This window comes from Rhinolophus hipposideros (genome assembly GCF_964194185.1).
Source record: "Rhinolophus hipposideros genome assembly, chromosome: 17".
Lineage (NCBI taxonomy): Eukaryota > Metazoa > Chordata > Mammalia > Chiroptera > Rhinolophidae > Rhinolophus > Rhinolophus hipposideros.
In genome coordinates, this window is record NC_138063.1 from 11,276,630 (window position 1) to 11,298,377 (window position 21,748).

A 21,748-nucleotide genomic window follows, 5' to 3' on the forward strand; every position below is an offset into this window, starting at 1 on the left:
GAAGTAGCTGACAGATAAGGCATTCCATAAACTCGGGTGTATTTACAATGTGTTGTCTGCACTAAAGCCCCAGATTCATTTGTGTGGCTTTCAACAATTAACGTGACAGATGGCCTCAAACAGCCTTGGAATCCTGACCTTTTGTGACAAGCTTCAGAGGCTTGGCAATTGCTCAGGAAGGTTGAGATGTCAGCCTGTCCACCACCTGTTTGCAGTTTGGGTCCAGGGTTGATGGGAAATGGCCATGGCTGTACGAGCAGCTCTCGTCCCCCGTCTTGAGGGGGAAGAATCTTGGTTGGAATCTTTAAGTTCAAGACACACTTTGGAGAGACGGATACGTGGGCTTGCCATAGAAAGCCCTATCGGGCCGGTCTCCATGGCATCAAAGCCATTGACAATCAGAGTAGTTTCTATGTTCTTTCTATGGTATATGATAGAAATAGCTATTGCATATGTTATTTCCCCCCCTTTTTTAAAAGTAAAAAGGTTCATAAAATTGAAAGAATGTGCAGTGATCACCTTTATATTCGCCACTAAGAGTCTACAATTTTTAATGTTTTCACATCTCTGTATCTGTCTATGCTTTATCTGAATTGCTGGTGTTCAGCGGGGGGTGGGGTGTAATTTTGTACCTCACCCCTCCCTCAGGGACATTAGCAATATATGGGGACATTTTAGATTGTTACAACTCGGGATGCCCCTGGAATTTAGTGATTTGAGGCCAGAGATGGCTGATAAACAGTGTACAAAGCACAGGACAGCCCCTACAATAAAGAACTATCCACCCCAAAGTGTCAATAGGGCCGGAATTGAGAACAAAGGGGTGTGAGTGTCGCCGAATCAATTGACAGTGAGCTGTAGACCTAATGATACTTCACTTCTAAATAACATGAAAAGGCCATTTTATGTAAATAGAAAATATTAAAGAAGTAGGAGGGTCTCCAGAGATGGAAGAAGCAAAGGGAAAAAGTGCTAGAAAATTAGATATAAGGGAAGGGACGATTCCAGGACATAAGGCAAAAGCGAAATCCATGGGAAAACCTGATTGAGTTGTTGGTCACGTCTGGGTCCTTGGCAGAAATCATCTGTATGGTTGTTCCGATGGCCACGTCTTCAGGCACCTCCACGAAGTAAAAGCCAGGTTCAAACACAGGAGGCTCATCCACGTCCCCCACGCTGATGTGTACCGTGGTTGTGTCCTGGAACGGGCCCAGGTTCAGAAAGCGCATCTCCAGGTGAGGATTGGCTCCCTCGACTTTCAAGGTGTAGCTTTTCTTGCTTTCAAAACTCAAGGGCTGAAAAGTAATGGCAGGAAAACTGATTAGCCAGGAGCATACCGTGTTTCCCTGAAAATAAGACAGGATCTTATATTAAGTTTTGCTCCAAAAGACGCATTAGGGCTTATGTTCAGGGGATGTCGTCCTGAAAAATCATGCTAGGGCTTATTTTCCGGTTAGGTCTTATTTTCAGGGAAACACGGTGTATGTCAAGGTTCTAAGGGAGGGTCGGCATTGAGGGTTGGTGGGTAGATTCCCCGACTCATTAAATTCGTAGAAAATAAGCAAGGGGGAAAATAAGGGGAATGAATTTTCCTTTTGTTCTGTGGTTCTTGGTCTTAATGTCAGTTTCAACAACTTGGGTAAAGGAGGTACTGAAGGTGCTAGATGCTTTAGAGATAATGAGGGAAACCAGTTTGCTGATTAAGAAAGCCACTGTACGGTGGATGTGGCTGATTTTAACGTGTGTACTCTTTAATCAGCATGGTTAATCAACGTGGGCTTTACAGATGTTTGTTCATTTGAAAAGATATCATAATGAGAGAGTTCAAGTTCTGTTTCAGAATATCCATATGACTGAGGCCTAGGCTTTTTTGTTTTCTTCCTTAAAAAAAATTCTTCTTGAGTACGAAGCCAATAGTGATTTTTTTCCCCCACCTCACATGGGTTCTTAGTGCGCTGTGCCAGATTAATATTTGAGTATTTAGTTTATCATATACTAACTCTTAAAAATCTGTTTTAAAAATGTGATCCAATGCCTCTTTTAAGTTGAAGAAACAAACCCAGAGAGCTCAAAGACTGGACTAAACTAACATGGTTACATAGTATCAGAGTAGAAATGCTGGTTGAATTTTTTAAATTCCTCATTCAGAGCTCCTCCACAAAATAAAATTCTGTGTCATAAAATCTGATTTTTTTTTTTAATCTATCCCTACCTTTAGAATGTTTTGTGTCAAAATGAACACAGCACTTCAGGGCAGAAAGTGAACTCGAATTCTATCTCTTAGAAATAATTTATTTTTTTAATGACAAAAATGTTTCAATATTTTAAAACAATCAGCTCAAAACATCATCAATAATAATAAAAATATGGAAGGTCAGTCCTATACAAAAATTATGAAGGACAGCAAAGTAGTTACTGAAGCTTAAAAGTGACATCTGACCTTGGTGATGACCAATTTTTGTGCTAAATACTCAAGGCTTTTTTCATAAAATATGCTGAACTAAACACATTTTATCTTAGAAAGAGGCCTGTGTCCATTTAAGCAACTTCTTTGCTTTTGAGAAACAGTGGTTGTTGCTTTAACTAAGTTTATTTTCAAATTTTAACAAAAAGTTTTTTGTTTTGTTGCTGTCGTTAGGTTCCTCCGTGTTCTATATTTCCTTAGCACCATATATTCTATTTCTTGTTTCATGCAGTCCACCGTTCTCATTGGAAGCAAGCAGCCATTTCCTTCAGCCTGTCTGCCTCTCTAGTTCTTAGTCAAAAGTCAAAGTTTTCATAACAGGGACATCTGCCACTCAGATTATGATATATTTGAAGAAATAGTTTTATCCATTTGTTTCATATAAATGAAACTTGCTCTGTGAATCTAGATATTTATCTTTCCTAGTAAATTCTATTCTCTTAAAATTTTTTCCTTAAAATATGGGAAACCCAAAGTGGGCACTGTTGTTGATGTTAGGTTTGAGCTAGGTAAAGTTTGTTTTTCTTTTAATTCTAAGTAATTTTTCTAATTTGGTGTGAATTTTGTATTTGTTTTTAAGATTTAATTTACGTACATTAAAATTCATCTTTTTGGGGTAAAGTTTTACAGATTTTGACAAATGTAAACAGTCATGTTCCCACCGTGATAAGGTGTATGAGTAGAACAGTTCAGACACCCCTGTACTCCCCTGCCTCGTGCTCCTTTGTGGTAAAGCCCGCCCTGTTGGCAACCACTGATCTGTGCTCTGATCCTGTTGCAAGAATGTCTTATAAATGGAATCATTCAGTATATACTCCTGTGAGTCTGGTTTCTTTCATTTAGCATGATTCATCCATGTTGTTGTGTGAATGAGTTGTTTGTTCCTGTATATTGCCAGGAGGTATTCCATTGTATGGATGTACCACAGTTGGTTTATCCATTCTCCACTAGAGGTACATTTGGGTTGTTGCCAATATCGGACAGTTTTGAATAAAGCCCCATGTGGACATTTGCCTACAGGTTTTCGTGTGATCATAGATTTTCATTTTACCCGGGTAAATATTAATACCTGGGAGTGGGATTGCAGGATTGTATGGTTAAGTGTACTTTCACTGTATAAGAAACTTCCGAAACAGTTTTCGCAGTGACTTTTTGCTCTCCCGCCGGGAGCGTGTGAGAGTTCCAGTTGCCCCACGTCTTTGTCAGCATTTGGTCAGTGTTTTTGATTTTAGTATCTTTAGTGTATGCGAAGTGATACCTTGTGATTTCTGATTTGCATTTCCTTAATGCCTAATGATGTTGAGCATTTTTATAGATCTTTTGGAAGAGTTCATACATATTCTATAGTTAAGTCTTTTATCAGACATGTGATTTGCAAATATTTTCTCACAATCTGTTGTTTGCCTTTTCATCCTTTTAATAATGTCTTTTGAAGAGAAGAAACTCTTAATTTTGATGAAGTCTTATTTATCATTTTTTCTTTGTAGATTGGCATTTAGCTGTCATACCTAAGAAATCTTTGAATAATCAGGTTCACAAAGATTTTCTCCTATGTTTCTTTTTAGAAATTTTATAGTTTTAGATTTTTACATTTAGGAATGTGATCCATTTTGAGTTTATTTTTGTAAGGGATGAATTAAAGTTCTTTTTTTAAATACAGATATACAATCGTTTCAGTACCATCTGTTGAAGAGATTAAAGTGAGTTTTTAATTATTGTTAAAATTTCTTTTAAAATAAGTTACTTAATGATCATTACGTTATTTAAGGTTATTGTCTCACTCATTTCAATAATTTTATTATTTAAAATCGAAAGAAAACATTGTCCTAATACCCTGTTTTAAATTGCCCACAAAAAATGTGAATTTGATTTTTCTCTTTCCAAAAGTTTTTGTACTCACTTTAACATCAAAAATTGTTTATTTTCATATTCACAATAGTAAATCAAAGAGTAGCAATGTCTGAGAATTCAAGTTCCAAATTCAAGAAATTTCCTAGAGTTGGAGCACACAAAAATGAAATGCCATTATAATCTTGATAATTGAGTCATGAAAAAATTATGGAACAAAATAGTAATTCAGCTAGCTCCCCTCAGCAGAATTAATTAGTCCCTCCTCTATTCCCATAGCACTCTGTCAAAATTCAATTATGGCTCTTCTCATTTTGTATTACAAATACGTGTTTCTATGTTGGTCTCTCAAAGGCAAAGATTATGACTTAGTCAGATTTTTATTCCCCAGTGCATAGCGAGGGCCTAAAGCACAAAAGGCAGCAGAAAATGTTGTTACGTTGAATAGTGAAAAACAAGTACTGTGTAAAAACAAGTACAGTGTATTAACAAGTACTGGTCTAAGATGTACATTTTTTCATATTTTGATATTTTGGAAATAGGATTGCTTCTCCAATTGATTTGGAGCCTTTAGGCCCAACGGGAGATAGAATGCAATTGTCTCTGTGTAAGTCAGACCTGGTGAAAGCTCTCCACATTGTACTTTAGTTGAGTTCTGTACATTGTTAGTACTACGTGTTGAACTTTTTTGTCTCCTTAAATGTCTTAAAAACGATATTATGATTTGATATTGAAACAAAAGTTGTTTAGGCAGAATGGCATGGAAACAACAGCAGAGAGTAATTGTGATGTTACTGAAGCAATATGGCTGTGTTTCCAAGAACTGTCTCAAAAAGTAAGCTAAGGAATAAGAAAGCATTGTATCATTTAAATGGCAAGAGTTCTTTTTTTTATTTTTTAGTGGGTATATAAAATAACGATGGGTTTTCCATTTCATGGGCATCTTAGATTTGATGAAATACAGACGTTTTGTTCTTTGTGGCCAGCCTAAGAGGAGAAGAGACTTCAAAACAATTCCTTACTGTATGATGGAAGACATGCTCAAAACTGGAGAATGGCATAATGGCATGCTCATAGAATAAAGAACATTCTGAAAAATATATATTTCAAGTTACCTTTCAAGCATTCAAGAGACTGAAAATCAATTGATTGATTACTTAAAAGCCAAAAAGACCCAAGGTACTGGGTAGTAATCAGTATGGTTTTATGAAGTCCCAATTCTATCAATTCAACTTAATCTCTCTTTTTGAAAAAGTATGTGCTTTTTAGATGAATAATAGGTCTTAGGGAAATAAATCAAAAGCAGAACTTTTGTTTCCATTTTATATGACATTCGTAATGACAAAGTAGGAAAATGGGTGTGGATCAGGCATCTGAATAAATGTCATTCCCAAGGTATAGAATAAGCAGCAGTCAATAGTATTTATTACATTCGACTTGTCCATCTACCCAACTTATGGACCTCTTTCTTAATTCCATTTTCTGTCACCTCATAAGCTCAGAAGAGAAATCCAAATGACCTTGGCAAAATTGATGTCTGTTTTGATTAAACATGGATATAGTTTTAGTAACGACAATGAAAGACAATGTTCTGTCTTGTGAGGATTAATCTTTTCTCCAGGAAAGGAAGCTGGAGAAACGACATTTTGAGGTTCCTTTCAGATACAAAATTGTACTTGTTAATATTTTTTTAAATGAATGGCTTATAATAAGGCCTAAGCTATATTCTAATAATTTGACAGAAACTAATATTTATTTAGAATTATCTTATATGTTTAAAATAAAATTTAAAATATATTGAGAATCCCAAAAGCTCTTTTTCTGATTGCTTAATTTTTTAAAGAGAATTTTTGCATTAAAGAATCAGCAATTATCTAAAACTTTGACTATTTACCTTGTTTACAGTTATCTGTCAGGATAAGCAATATATTAACTGCTAATTTGAGGCATACCATGTAATAAGGGAATGTTCTTTAATCCTATGTCATACACCAAATTGGTATTATTATATCTAGTCCCCTTTTATAATTCTAGCATGTGTTATTCTCAAAGAATGAGACTAAAATAAGAAACTGCAATATTCAGATTACATCCAGATTTATTTGATGATTCAGAAGTTATTCTCAGCATTTTGCACTGTTTTGAGGTCATTGTGTGGTGGTATAAAGATTGGTGGAATGCTGGATATATCTGTTCTTTAGCTGTATTTGATTCACCTTAAACACAGGACAAAAGTGACTCTTCCCTTCTAAAGGAGCGTTAATTTAACTCTATGGAACAGCATAGAATAAAGTTATTAAACACATAAATTTGTGCCACATTCTAAGTTACGAGTTTATTGCTTTTGTCAAGGCCCTCCGTGTTCCTAAAGTCTGTGGTTCATTTTCAGCGTTCTTACATGACCTCCAGCAGGCGATCATTCCCTTCTCTGGGAAACAGTTTCTTCATGCCTTCCAGGACACCACTCCTTTGATTTTCCTCCTTCCTCCCTGGTCTCTCCTTCTCAGTCTCCTCACTTGTCCTTGCCCTTCTCCTTGACCCCGGTACTGCAGGGCTCTTTTCACTGTCTTCTCCATCTATGCTCAGTCCCTTGGAATATCATCCTGTTTTATTTGCTTTAAGTACCATCTATATGCTTATGACTCTCAAATTTATGTTTCCATTCCAGAACTCTTCTCCATACTTCTGTAACCAACAGCTACTACACATTTCCACTTGGGTGTCTAATAAACGTTGCAAATGTACTATGTCCAGAACTTAATTCTAATATTTGCCACCCTCCACCAGCTTCTCTAGTTGTAGACTTTCCTATCTCAGTTAATGGCAACTCTGTTCTTGTTGCCAAATTGACTCCTCTCTTTCTTTCTTATCCTCATCTAATCTGTTAAGAAATCCTGTTGGTTCTACCTTCAAAATATATCCAGATTCTGACAGCTTCTCACCACCTCCATTCTTACTATGCTAGTCCAAGCCGTTGTATTCTCCTACCTGTATTGTTTCAGTAGCCTTTTAGCTGGTTTCTCTGTTCCCATCCTCGCCCCCTTATGGTCTTTTCTCAACAGAACCTAGGGTAATTATTTTATAATGAAAGTCCAGTCATGTCACACATTTGTTCCCGACTTTACTCAGTGTAAAGCCCAAAGCCCTTACTTCAGTCTATAAAGTCTTATACAGTCTGGCCCCCTTGTTACTTTTCTGAGTGATTTCATCTCCTATTAGTCTTCCCCTCCACTCAGTCTTACCAACCCCCTTGTTCTTGAAACACACCAGACAGAGGCCCACCTCTGGGCCTTTTGCTGGTTTTTCCTTTGCTTGAAACACTTCCCTTAATATCTCCATGCCCATTCCCTCGTCTCCAGGGCTGCCACACATAGTTCTCACTGAAAGTCATTTATTGGTCACCTCCTGGGTTGTTCATTGTCAAACTCCCAACTCAGTGCTGTAACTCTGTCCCTTTATATAAGTCTTTGTATAAATGTCACTTCTCTGGGAGACCAATCCCAACCACCCAATTTCAATTTGAAGTCATGTTGTCTCTTCTGATACCACTTTTGTTCTGTTTCACCCTTCCCCCATATATAGCACTTACCACTTTCTAATATATTACTTTATTCACTTGCCATTTTTATTGTCTTCTTCTCCTTACTAGAATGTAAGCTCCGTAAGGGCAGAGATTTTTGGCTACTTTATTTACTCTCTTCATTAAATGCCTAGAATAACATAGGTAGATACTCAACAAATGTTTGTTGAATAAAGAATTTAAGATATCTTGGGTTTTTAAATGTATTTAAAATAGAAGAGAAGGAAGATTAAATTGATGAGATTTTGAATTAATGTTATTTACTCAGATATATATTTACTAGGATGTTAAAACTTTAATTTTCAAAAAAGTTTATTTTCCTTCTGAGTATGTCCATTCACATGTGCTTTATGCCACAAAAAGAATCGATAACTTACATTCAGAAAACTTGGTAATTTATCATGAAGCAAAGGAGTCTCAAATGATACCGTCACTCAGCAGTTACATTCGATAAAGCCTTTCCACACCTAATTAGCATCTGTGGATCTTCGAGTAGCAATTAAAAAAATCCCTGCCTATTATTTATTGTTTTCTAAGTAATATTATAGCTTGCTTTATTGTTATTTATGGTATATGATGGTAAAAAATGAATATTATTCAAGTGCAAATAGTAAGTCAATAAGTAGGGAATTCATTAAGATATAATAGTTTTTTTAAGTAGCTAAGTAGTGAGCTAGGAGAAATGACATTTGCAGTATATTTGTGTCATGACCTTTTACCCTCTCAGTAAAATGATGACACAGCCAGTGTTTACATGTAAGCCAAAAGCGTGAGAGTTTTTTGTTTTTTTAACTAGTAGGAAAGAGCATGATCAGAAGGTTTGAAGCGATACATGTCAGTAGTACAGCACCCCTCAGGACATCTCCTGTTCATGCCAAGCCTCCATGAGAGCGGTTTGGAAAGAGGAGCCGGGTTACCTTCCTTACGGTGATGATGCCCACTTGGAAGCTGGGGTCTGTGTTGATGTCGAAGGCGTCCACGCCGTCTCCATCCACGATGCTGTACTTCATCTCGGCGTTGACACCCTCGTCCAGGTCCTTGGCGAACACTCTGCCCACGGTGGAGCTCACCGGAGCCGATTCTAGCACACTCATCTGATAGTGCTCTGGGAAGAAAGGTTAGAACATGCGCCCTGCTCATCTGTCACCATACAAAATGCCCGGTCAGCAGCACATCGTATCAGGATGCTGTGCGAAACATCTTTCTCCTGGTTCAACAATTACAACGTGAGCTTTACAGATGAAAACTGAGATCTAAGGGGCTGAGCCAGTGGCGTTAGGTCATAGCCTGTATGGGACGTTTGGTAAGGAGGGGCCCAAACAGCTTGACCGTCATCCTAAGAGTGGGACAGGGTGAAAGCAGAAATATTCCTTATCTCAATGAATCTACCTTCAAAGTGGCAGGAAGTACCTTGGTTTCCAATCTTTCAGTCCTTCCTAATGAGCTATTTCCCCAAATGTTAACTTCGTTTGAGAAAGGTGGAAAAAAAAACATTGTGGTCACAAAGTACCTATTTATTCTGTTCACATTTCAAATGCCCCTCTTTCCTTTGTGGCCTGGCCAGTATACTGAGTGTCCATCTCTGCGACCACCTGCTCACATTTGATGGTGACCAGTGACTTAGAAAGGAGGACCCGCCACGGAGAGTCCCCCACCGGCTCCATGTGCTGGTCTGTCAGCGTGTCCTTGTTCCAGGGACGGCCCACTGATGGCCTCTTCATGGACGGATGTCTGATGTTCTCTTGTTGCAGAATGGAATACCCCCAAAGTTCTCACATATGAAGACCTTGTAATGTTCTCCTTCTCAATATCCTGAATTCACAATGAAATTTGGTTCATTTTCATCACCATAGAATTATATCTTCGTTTACTTACCTTCTCTGGGGCTCAACTTTTTGACATTCTTCATTATCTTGTCAATCGTAATGTGACTGACTAAATAACAAAGAAAATCACACAATCACATTTTCAATATGTACATGGTCTCTTTTATTCTAATGTGCACTGCAAGCTCCAAGGAAGCCTGGGAGGTGAGGGCTTGATTTCACAAAGATTTGGGGAGGCGGACAGCACCCAGCCAGCTCTCAGCACCCTCGCTTGCACAGGAGAAGAAATGATGCCAGTATGAGCCAGGAAATTGCTGACATCTGTACTAAGCTGCAGGCGTTTGGATTTCATGATCTCTTTTTGTTCCCTTCCAAAGTTGTTGATGGATTAGACTTTGCTATTGCAGAACTTTTGGGAAAAACAAACCAGTATCTGCCTACAATTTTCTCCACAGCAGGAAAGCTGTGTGTTCTGTGTTTAAACACATACATTCAATTTCTACATGTAATGCATTATATTAGAAATAAATAGCCCAAGGTTTTAATATTCTATTATATTTGGTTCAGTTAAAGGTGACTGAGCTTGTTCAACATAAAATAGTAGGTATGTCATTTTTGTCAAAATCCCATAATCAGTTATGGTAATATTTATGAAAAAAGGAGGAAAATGGAATTCCTAGAATGAAGAATCAGAAGATTAATAATGCAGAAAAATTTATCTAAGGTAGGTTTATGGACTAGTGAGATCATTTAAACTTAGTTTTAATTAAACAAATAGGTGGGGAAATACTTGATGGTGGGATAAATAAGATATTTTTAACAGTCCAAAAATAATAACTATTTTATAGGAAGCAGAAATAACGTGTGAAGAATGCTTGGAGATTACTTTTATACATTTCTGGTTCGTCTTCTGTGCAAACATATTCCACAATTCCTCTCTTTCCTAGATTCTCCATTACTTAGAAAAGGTGACAATTCAGATGTGTGGTTTAGAATGGTGTTAGATGTTGGCTTGTGGGGCAGGACTAACACCCCCGTTATCATTGCGTCGTGTTCTGCTATTGTGAAGCTGCCATGTTTGGGGTGATAGGACTTTCCGATAATACGTTGAAATATACATACCTATGAGCAGTGTAATAATGTTGTTCTTCTGCTCTTTCCGCCTTTACCAGAGATGACTATACCAGTGTCACATTACAAAAGCCAAATAGGGTACTCAAGGGTGTTTCAGAATCTGCAGCCTACAGTGGGCACGATGTGAGCTATTCGTGAAGTAATAAAGGTGGAGCCCACAGGGTCAGCAAAGCGGTTAGGAAACCAGTAGGATTTTACAAACCGGGCCTTGACGCACTACCATTCTGTACTGTGGAACCAATGAAGTTAGTCACCTACTTGTTGCACCACTTGTGAAATGCGTGTCTGGTATTCTGCCTGTTTCATGAAATCTCATGGAGACTTTGCATAGACCCGTTGTACGTAAGTATTTGAGCTCTCTTGCTGTATTTACATGGATAAAATAGGTAGTGACTTGGTCTGGCTGACTCAAAATGTAGCTGTTCAGCTGCTAGCCAGGTTTGATTCCCTGTTTTTAGTTCAGTTGGTTTTCTTTTTTCAAGCCTGATTTCCCAGGTTAAGCCTTTCACCTGGAATTGTGTCTGCCTTCTCCCACTTCTTCAACTGCTCCCTTTAGGCATCTGCTTCGTGAATTCATGTCTCCGTCCCGGGGCTCCATTCCACAGTCATAGCTCTGTATTTCCACCGCTCTTCCGGAATCTGTCTTCCTCATTGCCTGGCCCTAGTTCCATCATGCATCCTCTATTCCTACCAGCGGTGCAAGTCTTCTCCCTGCCACACAGACTGAAAACCTCGGTGTCGTCTTTGGCTCCACCCCCTGCCTGCGTTCCTTTAGCCAAAACTTCAAGAGGCATAAATCCATGTTTTATTTGTCTCACTCCACTCGTCCTGCCATTTCCTTAAGTACTTTTCAGTTCCAATCTGGACTGCTTTCAAAGAAAGCCTCCTAAGGGACTCCTGGCTTCTTGTCTCCAGCCCTGCATGGCGATTGGCTTAGGCTTGCTTTCTGTATAGCTTTTGCTCAAACACTTTTTAGTGACTTCCATTAGACATACACATTTGAAACACTAAATATCGGGTCTTCATTTTAGGGGTCTTTAAACATAAAATTACATTTGCAACTTTATTTCCATATATATATTTCTTACATTCGGGTTTCGACTCGAATGAGCTCTAGGGGAGCAGGGATGTCATTTGTTTTGTGCACTGCTCTATATCACATACCTAGAGTGGGGCCTGAAACAAATAATTTTTGAATGAATGAATGGCTTCCCCTTGCTGGAATGTTCTCCTTTCTGTCTACTTAGATCCTTTATATTCGTCAGCCTCCTGTTGAAGTCTCATCCTGTTGTGAAGCCCTCATTCATCTTAGTTTATTGTGAAGGTTTCGTTCTGTGCTAACCAAGTGGCACAGTGCATGCCGCTCCTTGGTTAACTTTTGAGGAGTATAGAAGATGTACTCCCCAAGTGGATTTTAAGCTTCACAGGGCCCGGGATTGGGTTTCAAGCATCCTGCGCCCCTCCCTCATGCCCAGTGCCCTTACAGAGCAGGTACCTGCTTGTGAATTGGTTGGTGAAGGGGGCCAAATAGGTCACTGCTCTGATTTCGTTTGCATGCATGCATTCTCAACGGGCAATATCGCCCCCTAGGGGGCAAAAGGTGGTTATTGCTGGTGGGAGAGGTGAAAAACATCTTAGCTATTATAAAATGGTTTGTGGCTCTAAAGTTGAACATTTCCCAATAACATCTTATTCCTTGATATTTAATTCTGTGAAGGGGGGTAGAGCATGGCGATTAAGAAAGAAAGTCTAAAAGGGCTCCATAGCGCGGCGGTGATGAAAACCGTGAGAAACACTGGTGTGCTGCTGCTAGCTGGGACCCGGAGGGGCCGTGGTAATGTGAGAGCTGCGTGATGAATGCAGGAAAGGGCGCACGAATGACTGAACTTGGAGAGGAACTCCGAGCTTTCTCGTGCGGCTCGGGAGCCAGCGCCTCCCGCTGGCCTGAGACCTGTCCCCTCCCGGGTGAGGTACTCACTCTGGGGAAAGCGCGGTGGGTTGTCGTTGACGTCCGAGAGGGTGATGTTGACCGTCGTGGTCCCCGCCAACCCCCCCAGCTGCCCGCCCATGTCTTTGGCTTGGATGATGACCTCGTAGTACTCTTTGGCTTCTCGGTCCATGTTCATGAGCGCCGTCCTGATGACACCTAGAGGGTAGAGACGACCTGGTTTTTCAAAATAGAAACACAAGTCCGGTTCTGAAGATTGGGTTCCAGGTTTCCCCTGGTGCACTGTCACTGTACAGAGTCGAGATGCAGGCCATCTGTATTTGATTAAACTTGAGGTCAGAATCCCAGCTTCAGAACAGAGCTGCGTTTCAGCAAATGGTGAATAAATACAGTTCCAGGGGGAAGAGCTCCAAGGGCTGATTTCCTCTGGCAGCAAAACTGAGAGCGAACAGGAGGTGGCAGCAGTGGTTCTCCAACGGAGTTGGGGAGAGCAGCCGGGGGCCCTGTCAGCTGCTGTACCTCACTCTGCGTGGTGCGCACACAATGCAACATACAGATGATGTAGTAGAGAATTGTACGCTTGAAAACTGTATAATTTTGTTAACCAATGTCACCCAATACATTTCATGACAAATTAATTTTAAAAAAAGAAGACTAGGGCTTAGGGCCCAGAAAATAAAGCTTCATCTGTCTGCAAATCTGGGATGTTAGACCAGTTCTCTGTCAGCTCTTTGTTTCTTCAGCCCCTGGAGCCCTTGTAGCACAAATGACTCTAATTCAGGCAACTCACTCCTACTCTGCTTTTTCCTGCTTCCCCCATACCTGTAGGCAGGGTTGGAATTCTGATTTGATTTCCCCTTTGATATATATTCATTTGGTTTTGTTAGGCTCTGCTTATCTCTGTGCCTCACTGAATTCCATGAGGTAGGACAAGATAGGTGCTCTGTAAGGTGTTTAGTTCGCACATGCATAAGGGATGAGCTTCCGCAGACAGTACGTGGCAGCCCCGCAGTGTGGGGATGCCGTTTCACTCAGGGGTCTAATGCAAAATCCGGTGACATGCGTTTTGATCCTACCAAGGATATGCGGTAATGTTTCATCTCCCTTTTAACCCTTCCACTTAGAAAAGCTGACGTCTATACACTCTAGGCAAAGATTAAAGTCTTACTTACTGCAAGTTTACAGCATGACCTTTGGCTAAATAGACGTTTTGCCTGCAAAAGGAAGGCATTGGGAACCACAAACCTGTCCCCAGTCTACTCCTCTAATGTATGTACTGCATTATAGTAACAACATTCTGAAGTGAACTGGGCAGCATCTTCTTTTTCTTGAATGCCCTATGGGCACAGCAATAACTATCTTTTCATTTTTTTGACCTTAACATTAAAGATGCCCCCTGGGAGCTGTCAAAATAATGTACGCCTCTGAGGATATATAAAGGACACATCACCCTATTCCTGTCTGTATTTTTCCTCCCTGCAGGCACCCTCTTCTCCTCCCCCCATTTGTAGAATTGTTAACGTTACTGTTTATAGAAGTCCCTAACTGAAATCTTTTTTCTTTCCTCCCAGTAATTTACACTCCCTCACTTTTTACTTTTATGATATAATTTTCTGAATGCCTGATTCCCCTTAGGACTTCTGGGAAAAAAATTATCAGGTTGCTAATAGAAACGCATTTTTTCTCTTTCAAATAGGTAGGTGACTTTGAGCACTCACCATTGGCTTTCTCTCTGTGGCTGAAATTTTCTAGTTAACAAGGAACTCAGGTTCCTTGTTAATTACCCTTAGGTCCTCAATTTTCCTGTACATAAAATGGGAATAACAATACTTGCATATATTTCACGAGTTCACAAGAATATTCGGAGGTTCAAATATGGTAATGTGTATGAGAAAGTATTTTGAAAGGGAGAAAGCCTGGCACAAGCGCAAGACAATATTAATATAATCATCACTCTGCCCAACTCAGAAGTATTAAAGGGAACTCTTCAGAGGTGAAATGTAAATTCTGTGGTGAAAACTCTTAGGTAAAACTGAAAACAAAACAAAATATGAAAAACAAAACCAGGCCCCGTTGATGTGTCCTTTTCTGCCACATTGCTCTTTCCCCATGCAGTTCTCTGTGCTGCCCTTCTGTTAGAGCTTCCCATCAGCACCTGCCTTTTGTGGGGGGGGGGGCACACTCCACTCTCTGTGCTCTTTCCCCCTCATCAATGCCTGTCTGTCCCAACATCCATTGATTCTGGCCTTTTCCTCTGCTGGTTCAGTGGGAAGAACATCAGAGCACATGTGGGGGGCATATCTACAGCTAGAAGCACTTTGTTAGGTCTCAGTTCCCAATGTCCTTATCTGTTAAGCGAATGGTGATAGACTAGGTGATTCCCCTAAGGCTCTTTCTAGTTTCAAAATCAATGCTCCTAGTTCTATAGTGAGTCCAGGTTCCAGTGTCAATCCCCTCATGCCTTCTTGGAGTTATAAAAGACTCAGTCCCTGGGAATTAATACAACCATAGGATTTTTTGAAGGCTAACGAGAAGTTACTTGGTGTAGGCAGGCCTTTTGGCCTCTCCATCCAGACTGTGTTCACTGTCTACACAGCACTGCTTTTTTTCCCACCAGAGCAGTGCTAGTTTGCTCCCTTAATCCCAGACTGTATAACAATCTTCTCTGGTTAAGACACTCCCTGGAGAGTCCTTGCAAAGGGTCTGCCATCATAGTAGTTACAAATTATTAGGAAATAAAGCAAACACCCCTGACTTGACTGTTACATCAAATACCTGTTTTGGAGTCCACAGAAAAATATGGCTGGCCCTGGAGAATGCTGTATACTACCCGGGCACTGTTGCCGTAGGTTGGGTCATCGGCGTCTGTGGCTGTCACCTGGATAACAGAGGTCCCTGAGGAAGAGAGAAGGTGGACACCTATTCACGTTGAATCGCTAACGGCTGGATGCAGTCCTGAATGGGCAATCTTAAAGCATTTGCAAATGTTATGTTTGCTTCCTTGGGAGGGCTCATTTCTAGGTCAAATTTCCATAACTCCTGTCTTGTACCTCTTTAGTGGGGATGGGAGTTATTTATATTTTGAATTCTTAATAACTAGTAAGGACAACACAGCCCTTTGGCTCTTCGTTGCTCTTTTGGTTATACCAAAATGCTTCTTTCTATGATACCTGCATCCTCCCTCCCTCCCTCCTTCCTTTCTCTTTATCTCTCTCGTTTTTTTAAAGAACTAGAACTGAATAACATCAGTAGGCTCATTATTATTATTATTATTTACTATGGTTGATTTCAGTGTTTGAGTCCTCTCCTGCCTAAGGATTCGGTTGTCACTTTTGGTTCAGTTTTATAAAGCAGATGGGTCTTTAGAGAGGAGGATCTTCTATAGAAGAATTGCTCTTTGTATGAATCAGTGAATCTGCCCCTTACCCACTGGTGACATTTCTGGAACAGTGGCAACATAAGGTCCGTCCAGGAACTTGGGCTCGTTGTCGTTGATGTCTTGGATCTTAATGATGAACTCTGACTCCGGCTCCATCGGCCTGCCTGTCCTCCTGTCCAGGGCCTGCGCCCTCAGAGTGTACTGGGCCCTTTCTTCTCGGTCGAGCCTCTGAATGGCGTGGATGTCTCCGGTGGTGTCGTCGATCGTGAACACGATGCCGGCACCTTCTCCTGAGAGGATGTATTTGATGGACCCGTCCCCTCTGTCCATGTCTGAATGGAGCTAAGGGAATAAAGGATCGAAATCTCATTATGGATGTGAACAGGTGTGAGAAAAAAACTGATTCTCAGTTTGGTCCTAACTTATGACTGCCTTTCAAGCAGGAATAATTTCTTTTTTCACTCAAATGTTTAAAATGCTTGTCGAAAAAGAACTAATATTCATTGAACATGACTGTAAAAAAGCCAATATAGGTTGATGAATAAGTACAGTTTTTCCACATCACATTTCATATCCTGAACGTACTACCTTTATTTATTTATTTTTTAAAGTTCCTCTTCCTCAGAAGTATAGAAATCAGGAATTCTGGAAAGTGTAGATCCCCAAAGTGAGAATAGGAGCAAGTCTCAAAGGAAGGAACCCAGCCTTTCCATTTAATTTTTTAAAAAATATACAAGCCTAGACATTTTAAAGTAATAAAGTGTTGATGTAAATTAAGTTTTGGACTTTCAAAAACTTTTTGGCAATTTTAAGTTGGCTGAAAAGTTGATGAAATGATTAATAAATAGGCTATGACTACTGTACTAGAAATGCTAAATGACCTCTGGGGCTCTTGCAACGCTCTGATTCTGTGGTCCCAGTAGGATTATGCTTCTTTATGTTTCAAATGTCAAAATGGAATTTAACTACTGGTTATTTTTCTTTGCATCAGTGTCTCTCTCCTTTCAGGGGGACCAGTTCCTGGACTCATAGCTGTCTCACTCAAGTCTATATGTGTATGGTTCCAGTAGGGACATGCTTTTAGCTGCTCATCCAACTGTATTTCTTTCCAAATTACTTTGTGATGACTCTTGAAAGGAGTTCAGGGTCACTATTTTCATATTAAATGCCGAGAAATAAATGTCTGCATCGCTAACTATAGACAGTGTATGTAGGTGGTAAGAACTCTGGAATTTTGTGCTGTGTATACGTAAGTCTCTCTAAAGAGGGAACAACAAATGAGTTACATTTGTTAGTCAGGTACCACTTACTCTGTTGTTGCTGGGATCATCAGTACTTTGCATAGTTCAGCTATGAAGTGCATGAGATTTAGTTTATAAAATAGACAGCCAGCGTTAGGCTCAGGCCAGAGAGGCAGATATATCTGGCCCGAACACTATGTCAGTTTGAAATTGAGTGCCCTTGACAAATTCACGTTTATAACTCTCAAATTTCTCATAAATGTAGAGAACAATATTAATACTTATTTGAAGGGTTGTTGGATCATTAGAGATTAATGTATGTAAAGCATCCAGCATAGTTTCCCATAATAGGAATGCTATAAATGGCACCAATTAAAATGATGAGATACATGCATAGAGAAAAGGATATTAACATGTCCGCTCTTCTCTGATCTCTTCAGACCTTCAGGAGTGTCGCAGAGAAGGCAGAAACGTCCTCTTGGCTTTGACTTAGGTACAGCCCAGAAGTAAAGCCTCAGAAGGCTGCCTGAAGCATTTCTGGGACAGTGCCATTCTGAGGATGACATGGCACAGTCGCCAAGAAGACACCGGAAAGTGTATCCACAACAGCCTCGGACGAGGATGGGTTTGGAGGTTGTGGCTGGTTTTGAGCTCATCTCAAATCAACTCATGGCCAAACCACATAGGCCCGGGCTTTGCCGCCTAGAGGAATTCAGCTGTGTCTTATCTCAGGAAGGGAAATGACAAAATTGACCGAAAAAATAGCTATGGAGGTTTTTTTCTACTTAAAGAATTCTATTTAGAATATGAAGTGCTCACATTTCCTCATTCCATATACAGTATTATCATTATTTTTTTGCAATCCAGATCTCTTATTTATGCAGTTTAAAAAGCAGAGATGCCCACCTCTTACTGTGTAGAATAAAATAGTCATTTCAGTCAGAACTGGCCACAAAGAAATGAAAATCCATTCCATGTGGAACTGTGTTCCCAGGCAGTGGAATTAGGAGCACGACAGGGATCTCAGGAAATTTTAATTAAAAAGTAGATATGCATATATGTGTGCATATGTTTATATATATGTATATACAAATATGCATGTAAATATAGATACATGTAACTTTAAGGCATGTGTCATAGAACTTTCATTTAGAATGAAATAGGTTAATTTAGGGCATGGCAGATTAGGGGGAAAAGAAAGAACAGAAGCTGACATAAAGAAGGAACCCAGGACTGTTTTGAGATGTTCTATTTGTCACCTAAAAAGTTTTGTCCTATGAACCATAACAGTGCTAAGCCTACTTACGGTCATTATAGTCCGAGTTTACATGCCTACTCATGGCCAGAGCTGAATAACTGGAGTTAGGTAAACACCTTTGGTTCCATGGAGAAGGTTCTGGTGCCTTCGTAGCCATCTGCTAGCTGGTGTTGGTAGAGTCTGGGCGAACCTCAGATCTGTTGCCTTTGTTTTCGTCTAATACAGACGAATTGGAAGGACTGTCTACACTGAGTGTCTTGAAGTCAGGAACCATGTTGCTTTCATCCTCATGGAGGTCCTCACATGCAATAAAGGCTGTCAAGTGTTTTTTGAAAGAATGGTGGAGGGTGTGGGATTAGGGTTGAAGCTTTTTGTGAAATCATTTTACCTTTGTTTGAAAAGAGCTAGCAAGCATCTTTCAAGTAGCTTCTGAGTGTGTGTTTGCAAGTACATCTGTGCAGGAGAGGAGGGAGGGAGGGAGGAAGCGAGCGGACATGCACAGAGAAGCCGAGCGCCTCTCCTGAACGTGCAGAGTACCAGCTACGAAAGGGGCCAGGAGCTGCTCACAGAGGGCTGATTTCTGTGCGATAGAATTGCATCAGTTCAGGATCCAGTCAGAGAACCAAGCCTACACCAGTTATTTTAGCAGAGCAAGTTGAATATGAAAAGGCAAAAAGGGAACCCCACAGAATGGGAGGGAGGGGAACTCCAGGACACAGCTGCACCCCTCTAGCTGAGGTTGGGGCTCTTGGAACGTACATGTTTGGAGGAGGGTGGGCTTGGAACCTCTGAGGAGCAAGTGCTGCCCCCTGGGGCGAGGGGTCAGGAGCTTAGCACCCGTCTCCTCCAGAACTGAGAGTTCTGAGAAGGGGTGCCATCCAGTGGTGCTGGTACTTCTGAGGGAGTGTGATGAGCCTGGTGCTGGGAGTGTGGAAAGAACCCTGAAACTGGAATCAACTGCTGGCCTGGAAAATGGCACAAGGCCCTCCTCCTCCTGCCTCTGGTGGCTCTCCCTCTAGAACATTCTACTGTCAGAACCCACCGGGGAGCTGGATGGAAAAGGAGAAACTGCGACTCGCTGAGTCCCAGCCCCGGCAGCACAGAGCAGAGAGACACTGCTTAGTAACCAGCACACTGATACCTGGTTAAGAGTAGCGTTTACCAGCCCTACGTCACACATGTGGTTGTGAAAATGTTAAAGAAGAGACATTAACAGCTTTTCTCTAAATCACTCAGCAAATTGGCACTGTAATAAAAGTGTTTTATATTTATCCATATTTAATTCAGCCAACACTGAGCGTGAGGTCTTTGGAGGAAGCTGAGGGGCTTCTAGAGTGGAGTTGGCAGCACATAGTTATGTACACCTGGGGGAAACATTCCCCCGCCATCTCCTAGGCAGAGTAAGACAGGTGGATATCCTACTTATCCTAATAATTCTTTAGTCTACAAGGTATTCAGCCAAAGGAGTACTGCATGACGGGAAGTACATGCAGATGATGAAAAATCTCCGTTGATTTGGGATTTTAAAAGCAAGGGTGAGTTTCAGTCGTTTGTCATCTACCATCTCATATAGTTCCAGGAATGCAGTCTGTGGCGAGGCAGCTTTCGTGCTGTTGACCTCAGATTCGTGCACAAGCCCAGGCCCTGTGCATCCTGGCTTTGCATATGTCAATATAATCTAGCTTTCACTGACACTGCCTGTCCCTGGAAAGCCCAGTGTGGATTTTGTAAGGCCGTACCAATTACAGCTGATAATTGTTGCCTTACTTCTTTCTGAAATAAGCAAATACTCAGGCAGGCTCTGTAAACAGACATCTTCCACAGCTCCAGGTGACAAGCTGAATGCCCGTGGGGTAAGGAGAATGAAAGGTGGATGAATTCTGTTTCAAAAGAAAGTAAAGGGGTTAAGTACCTGAGTAAGTGAACGTGTAGTTGTCTATTATTGCTGAGGTAGCACACTTAATGCAGGTTAAAACCTTGCACTGGTTGCTGGTGTGTGAGCTGCACAAGAGCCCTATAGGGACACACTGCGTGCCCTGTTTCAGGGTGACTAGGAAAGGTGGAGCGCTGCTCGGGAGTCCTAGAAGGTGCTGCACAGCTGAGTACCGACCACAGCAGGAAGCAGTCAGGCTGGGTCAGGTTCCCGGTCCCACTCCATCACCACTGACGCTTCCGTGGAGCTCTCAGGGCTAAGTCCAAAGTCGTGGCCACGTGCATGCAGCACAGCGTGAAGGAACGCCGATCGCTTCAGGGGGGCTTTCACTGTGTATTTTGATGGGACCTTTTCCTGTTACGTTTTATGTAACTTTGGGCCATGAACGTAACATAACCTCTCTGAGCCATGAAGGTGGTGAATTAGGCTTCTCTGCATTGTTATGTGAATGCAGCTGACCTAGCGCTGTGGTAGCCCAGGGAGATCAGAGGCGCCTTTGTCTTTCTGCATTTTCGTGTGTCCAGCTCTGCAGGGGTCTCAGGGTTGCAGAGGTTCAGGGAAGCCTAGGAGTGACGTCTCAGTTTCTCCCCTTGGGAGAAGGGAAGGGAGCTCTAAGTTGTACATGCATACAAAGCAATCACTGAATACCAATGTAGTTTCTGAAACTTATTTTAGCAGTAGCAATGTATGTCTAGTTGGAAAACAAGCTTTAGAAAATGGCGAGTAGCTAGAAGTCTTCGGAATTCTGAATAGACAGAAGATGTGTTCATGATGGAGGTGGCTTTAAAGTTGGGGCCCTGAAGATTCTGAGTGTGATTGAACAGAGAGGTGGTGACGGCATGTCTCGTGCAGGGCAGTAGTGTGGACATATGTCTGGGGTAGGGACAATGTGGTATGTGTGTCACGGCCAGTAAGGAGACCCAGCTTAGCTGGAATCAGGACTCAAGTTCAGAAACTGTAGGGGAGGACTTGTTAAGGGAGGAAAAGTTGTTTTCTTAAAGTTCTTGAATTATATGCTAAGAGCTCTGATAAGCGCTGGAGAGCTATGATACTTTCTTAATCGAGGAGCAACATGATGGAAAGGGTGCTTCCCGGAGATAAATGTCCTGAGTCCTGGGGGGAGGGATGGGATGAGTC

The 21,748-nt window shown here is 41.1% G+C and overlaps 1 protein-coding gene across 1 annotated transcript in view; it reads right to left on the reverse strand.

The window, feature by feature from the left end:
- The window catches only part of CDH20 (cadherin 20), a 186,072-nt gene that overhangs the window by 21,287 nt on the left and 143,037 nt on the right, over window positions 1-21,748 (reverse strand). The window contains exons 3-7 of the mRNA XM_081078805.1: window positions 16,227-16,521; window positions 15,576-15,695; window positions 12,831-12,998; window positions 8,810-8,997; window positions 1,042-1,295 (exon numbers count right to left, since the gene is read on the reverse strand). Of these exons, the coding sequence (XP_080934931.1) occupies window positions 1,042-1,295; window positions 8,810-8,997; window positions 12,831-12,998; window positions 15,576-15,695; window positions 16,227-16,521 (1,025 nt within the window). The remainder of the gene's footprint in view (window positions 1-1,041; window positions 1,296-8,809; window positions 8,998-12,830; window positions 12,999-15,575; window positions 15,696-16,226; window positions 16,522-21,748) is intronic.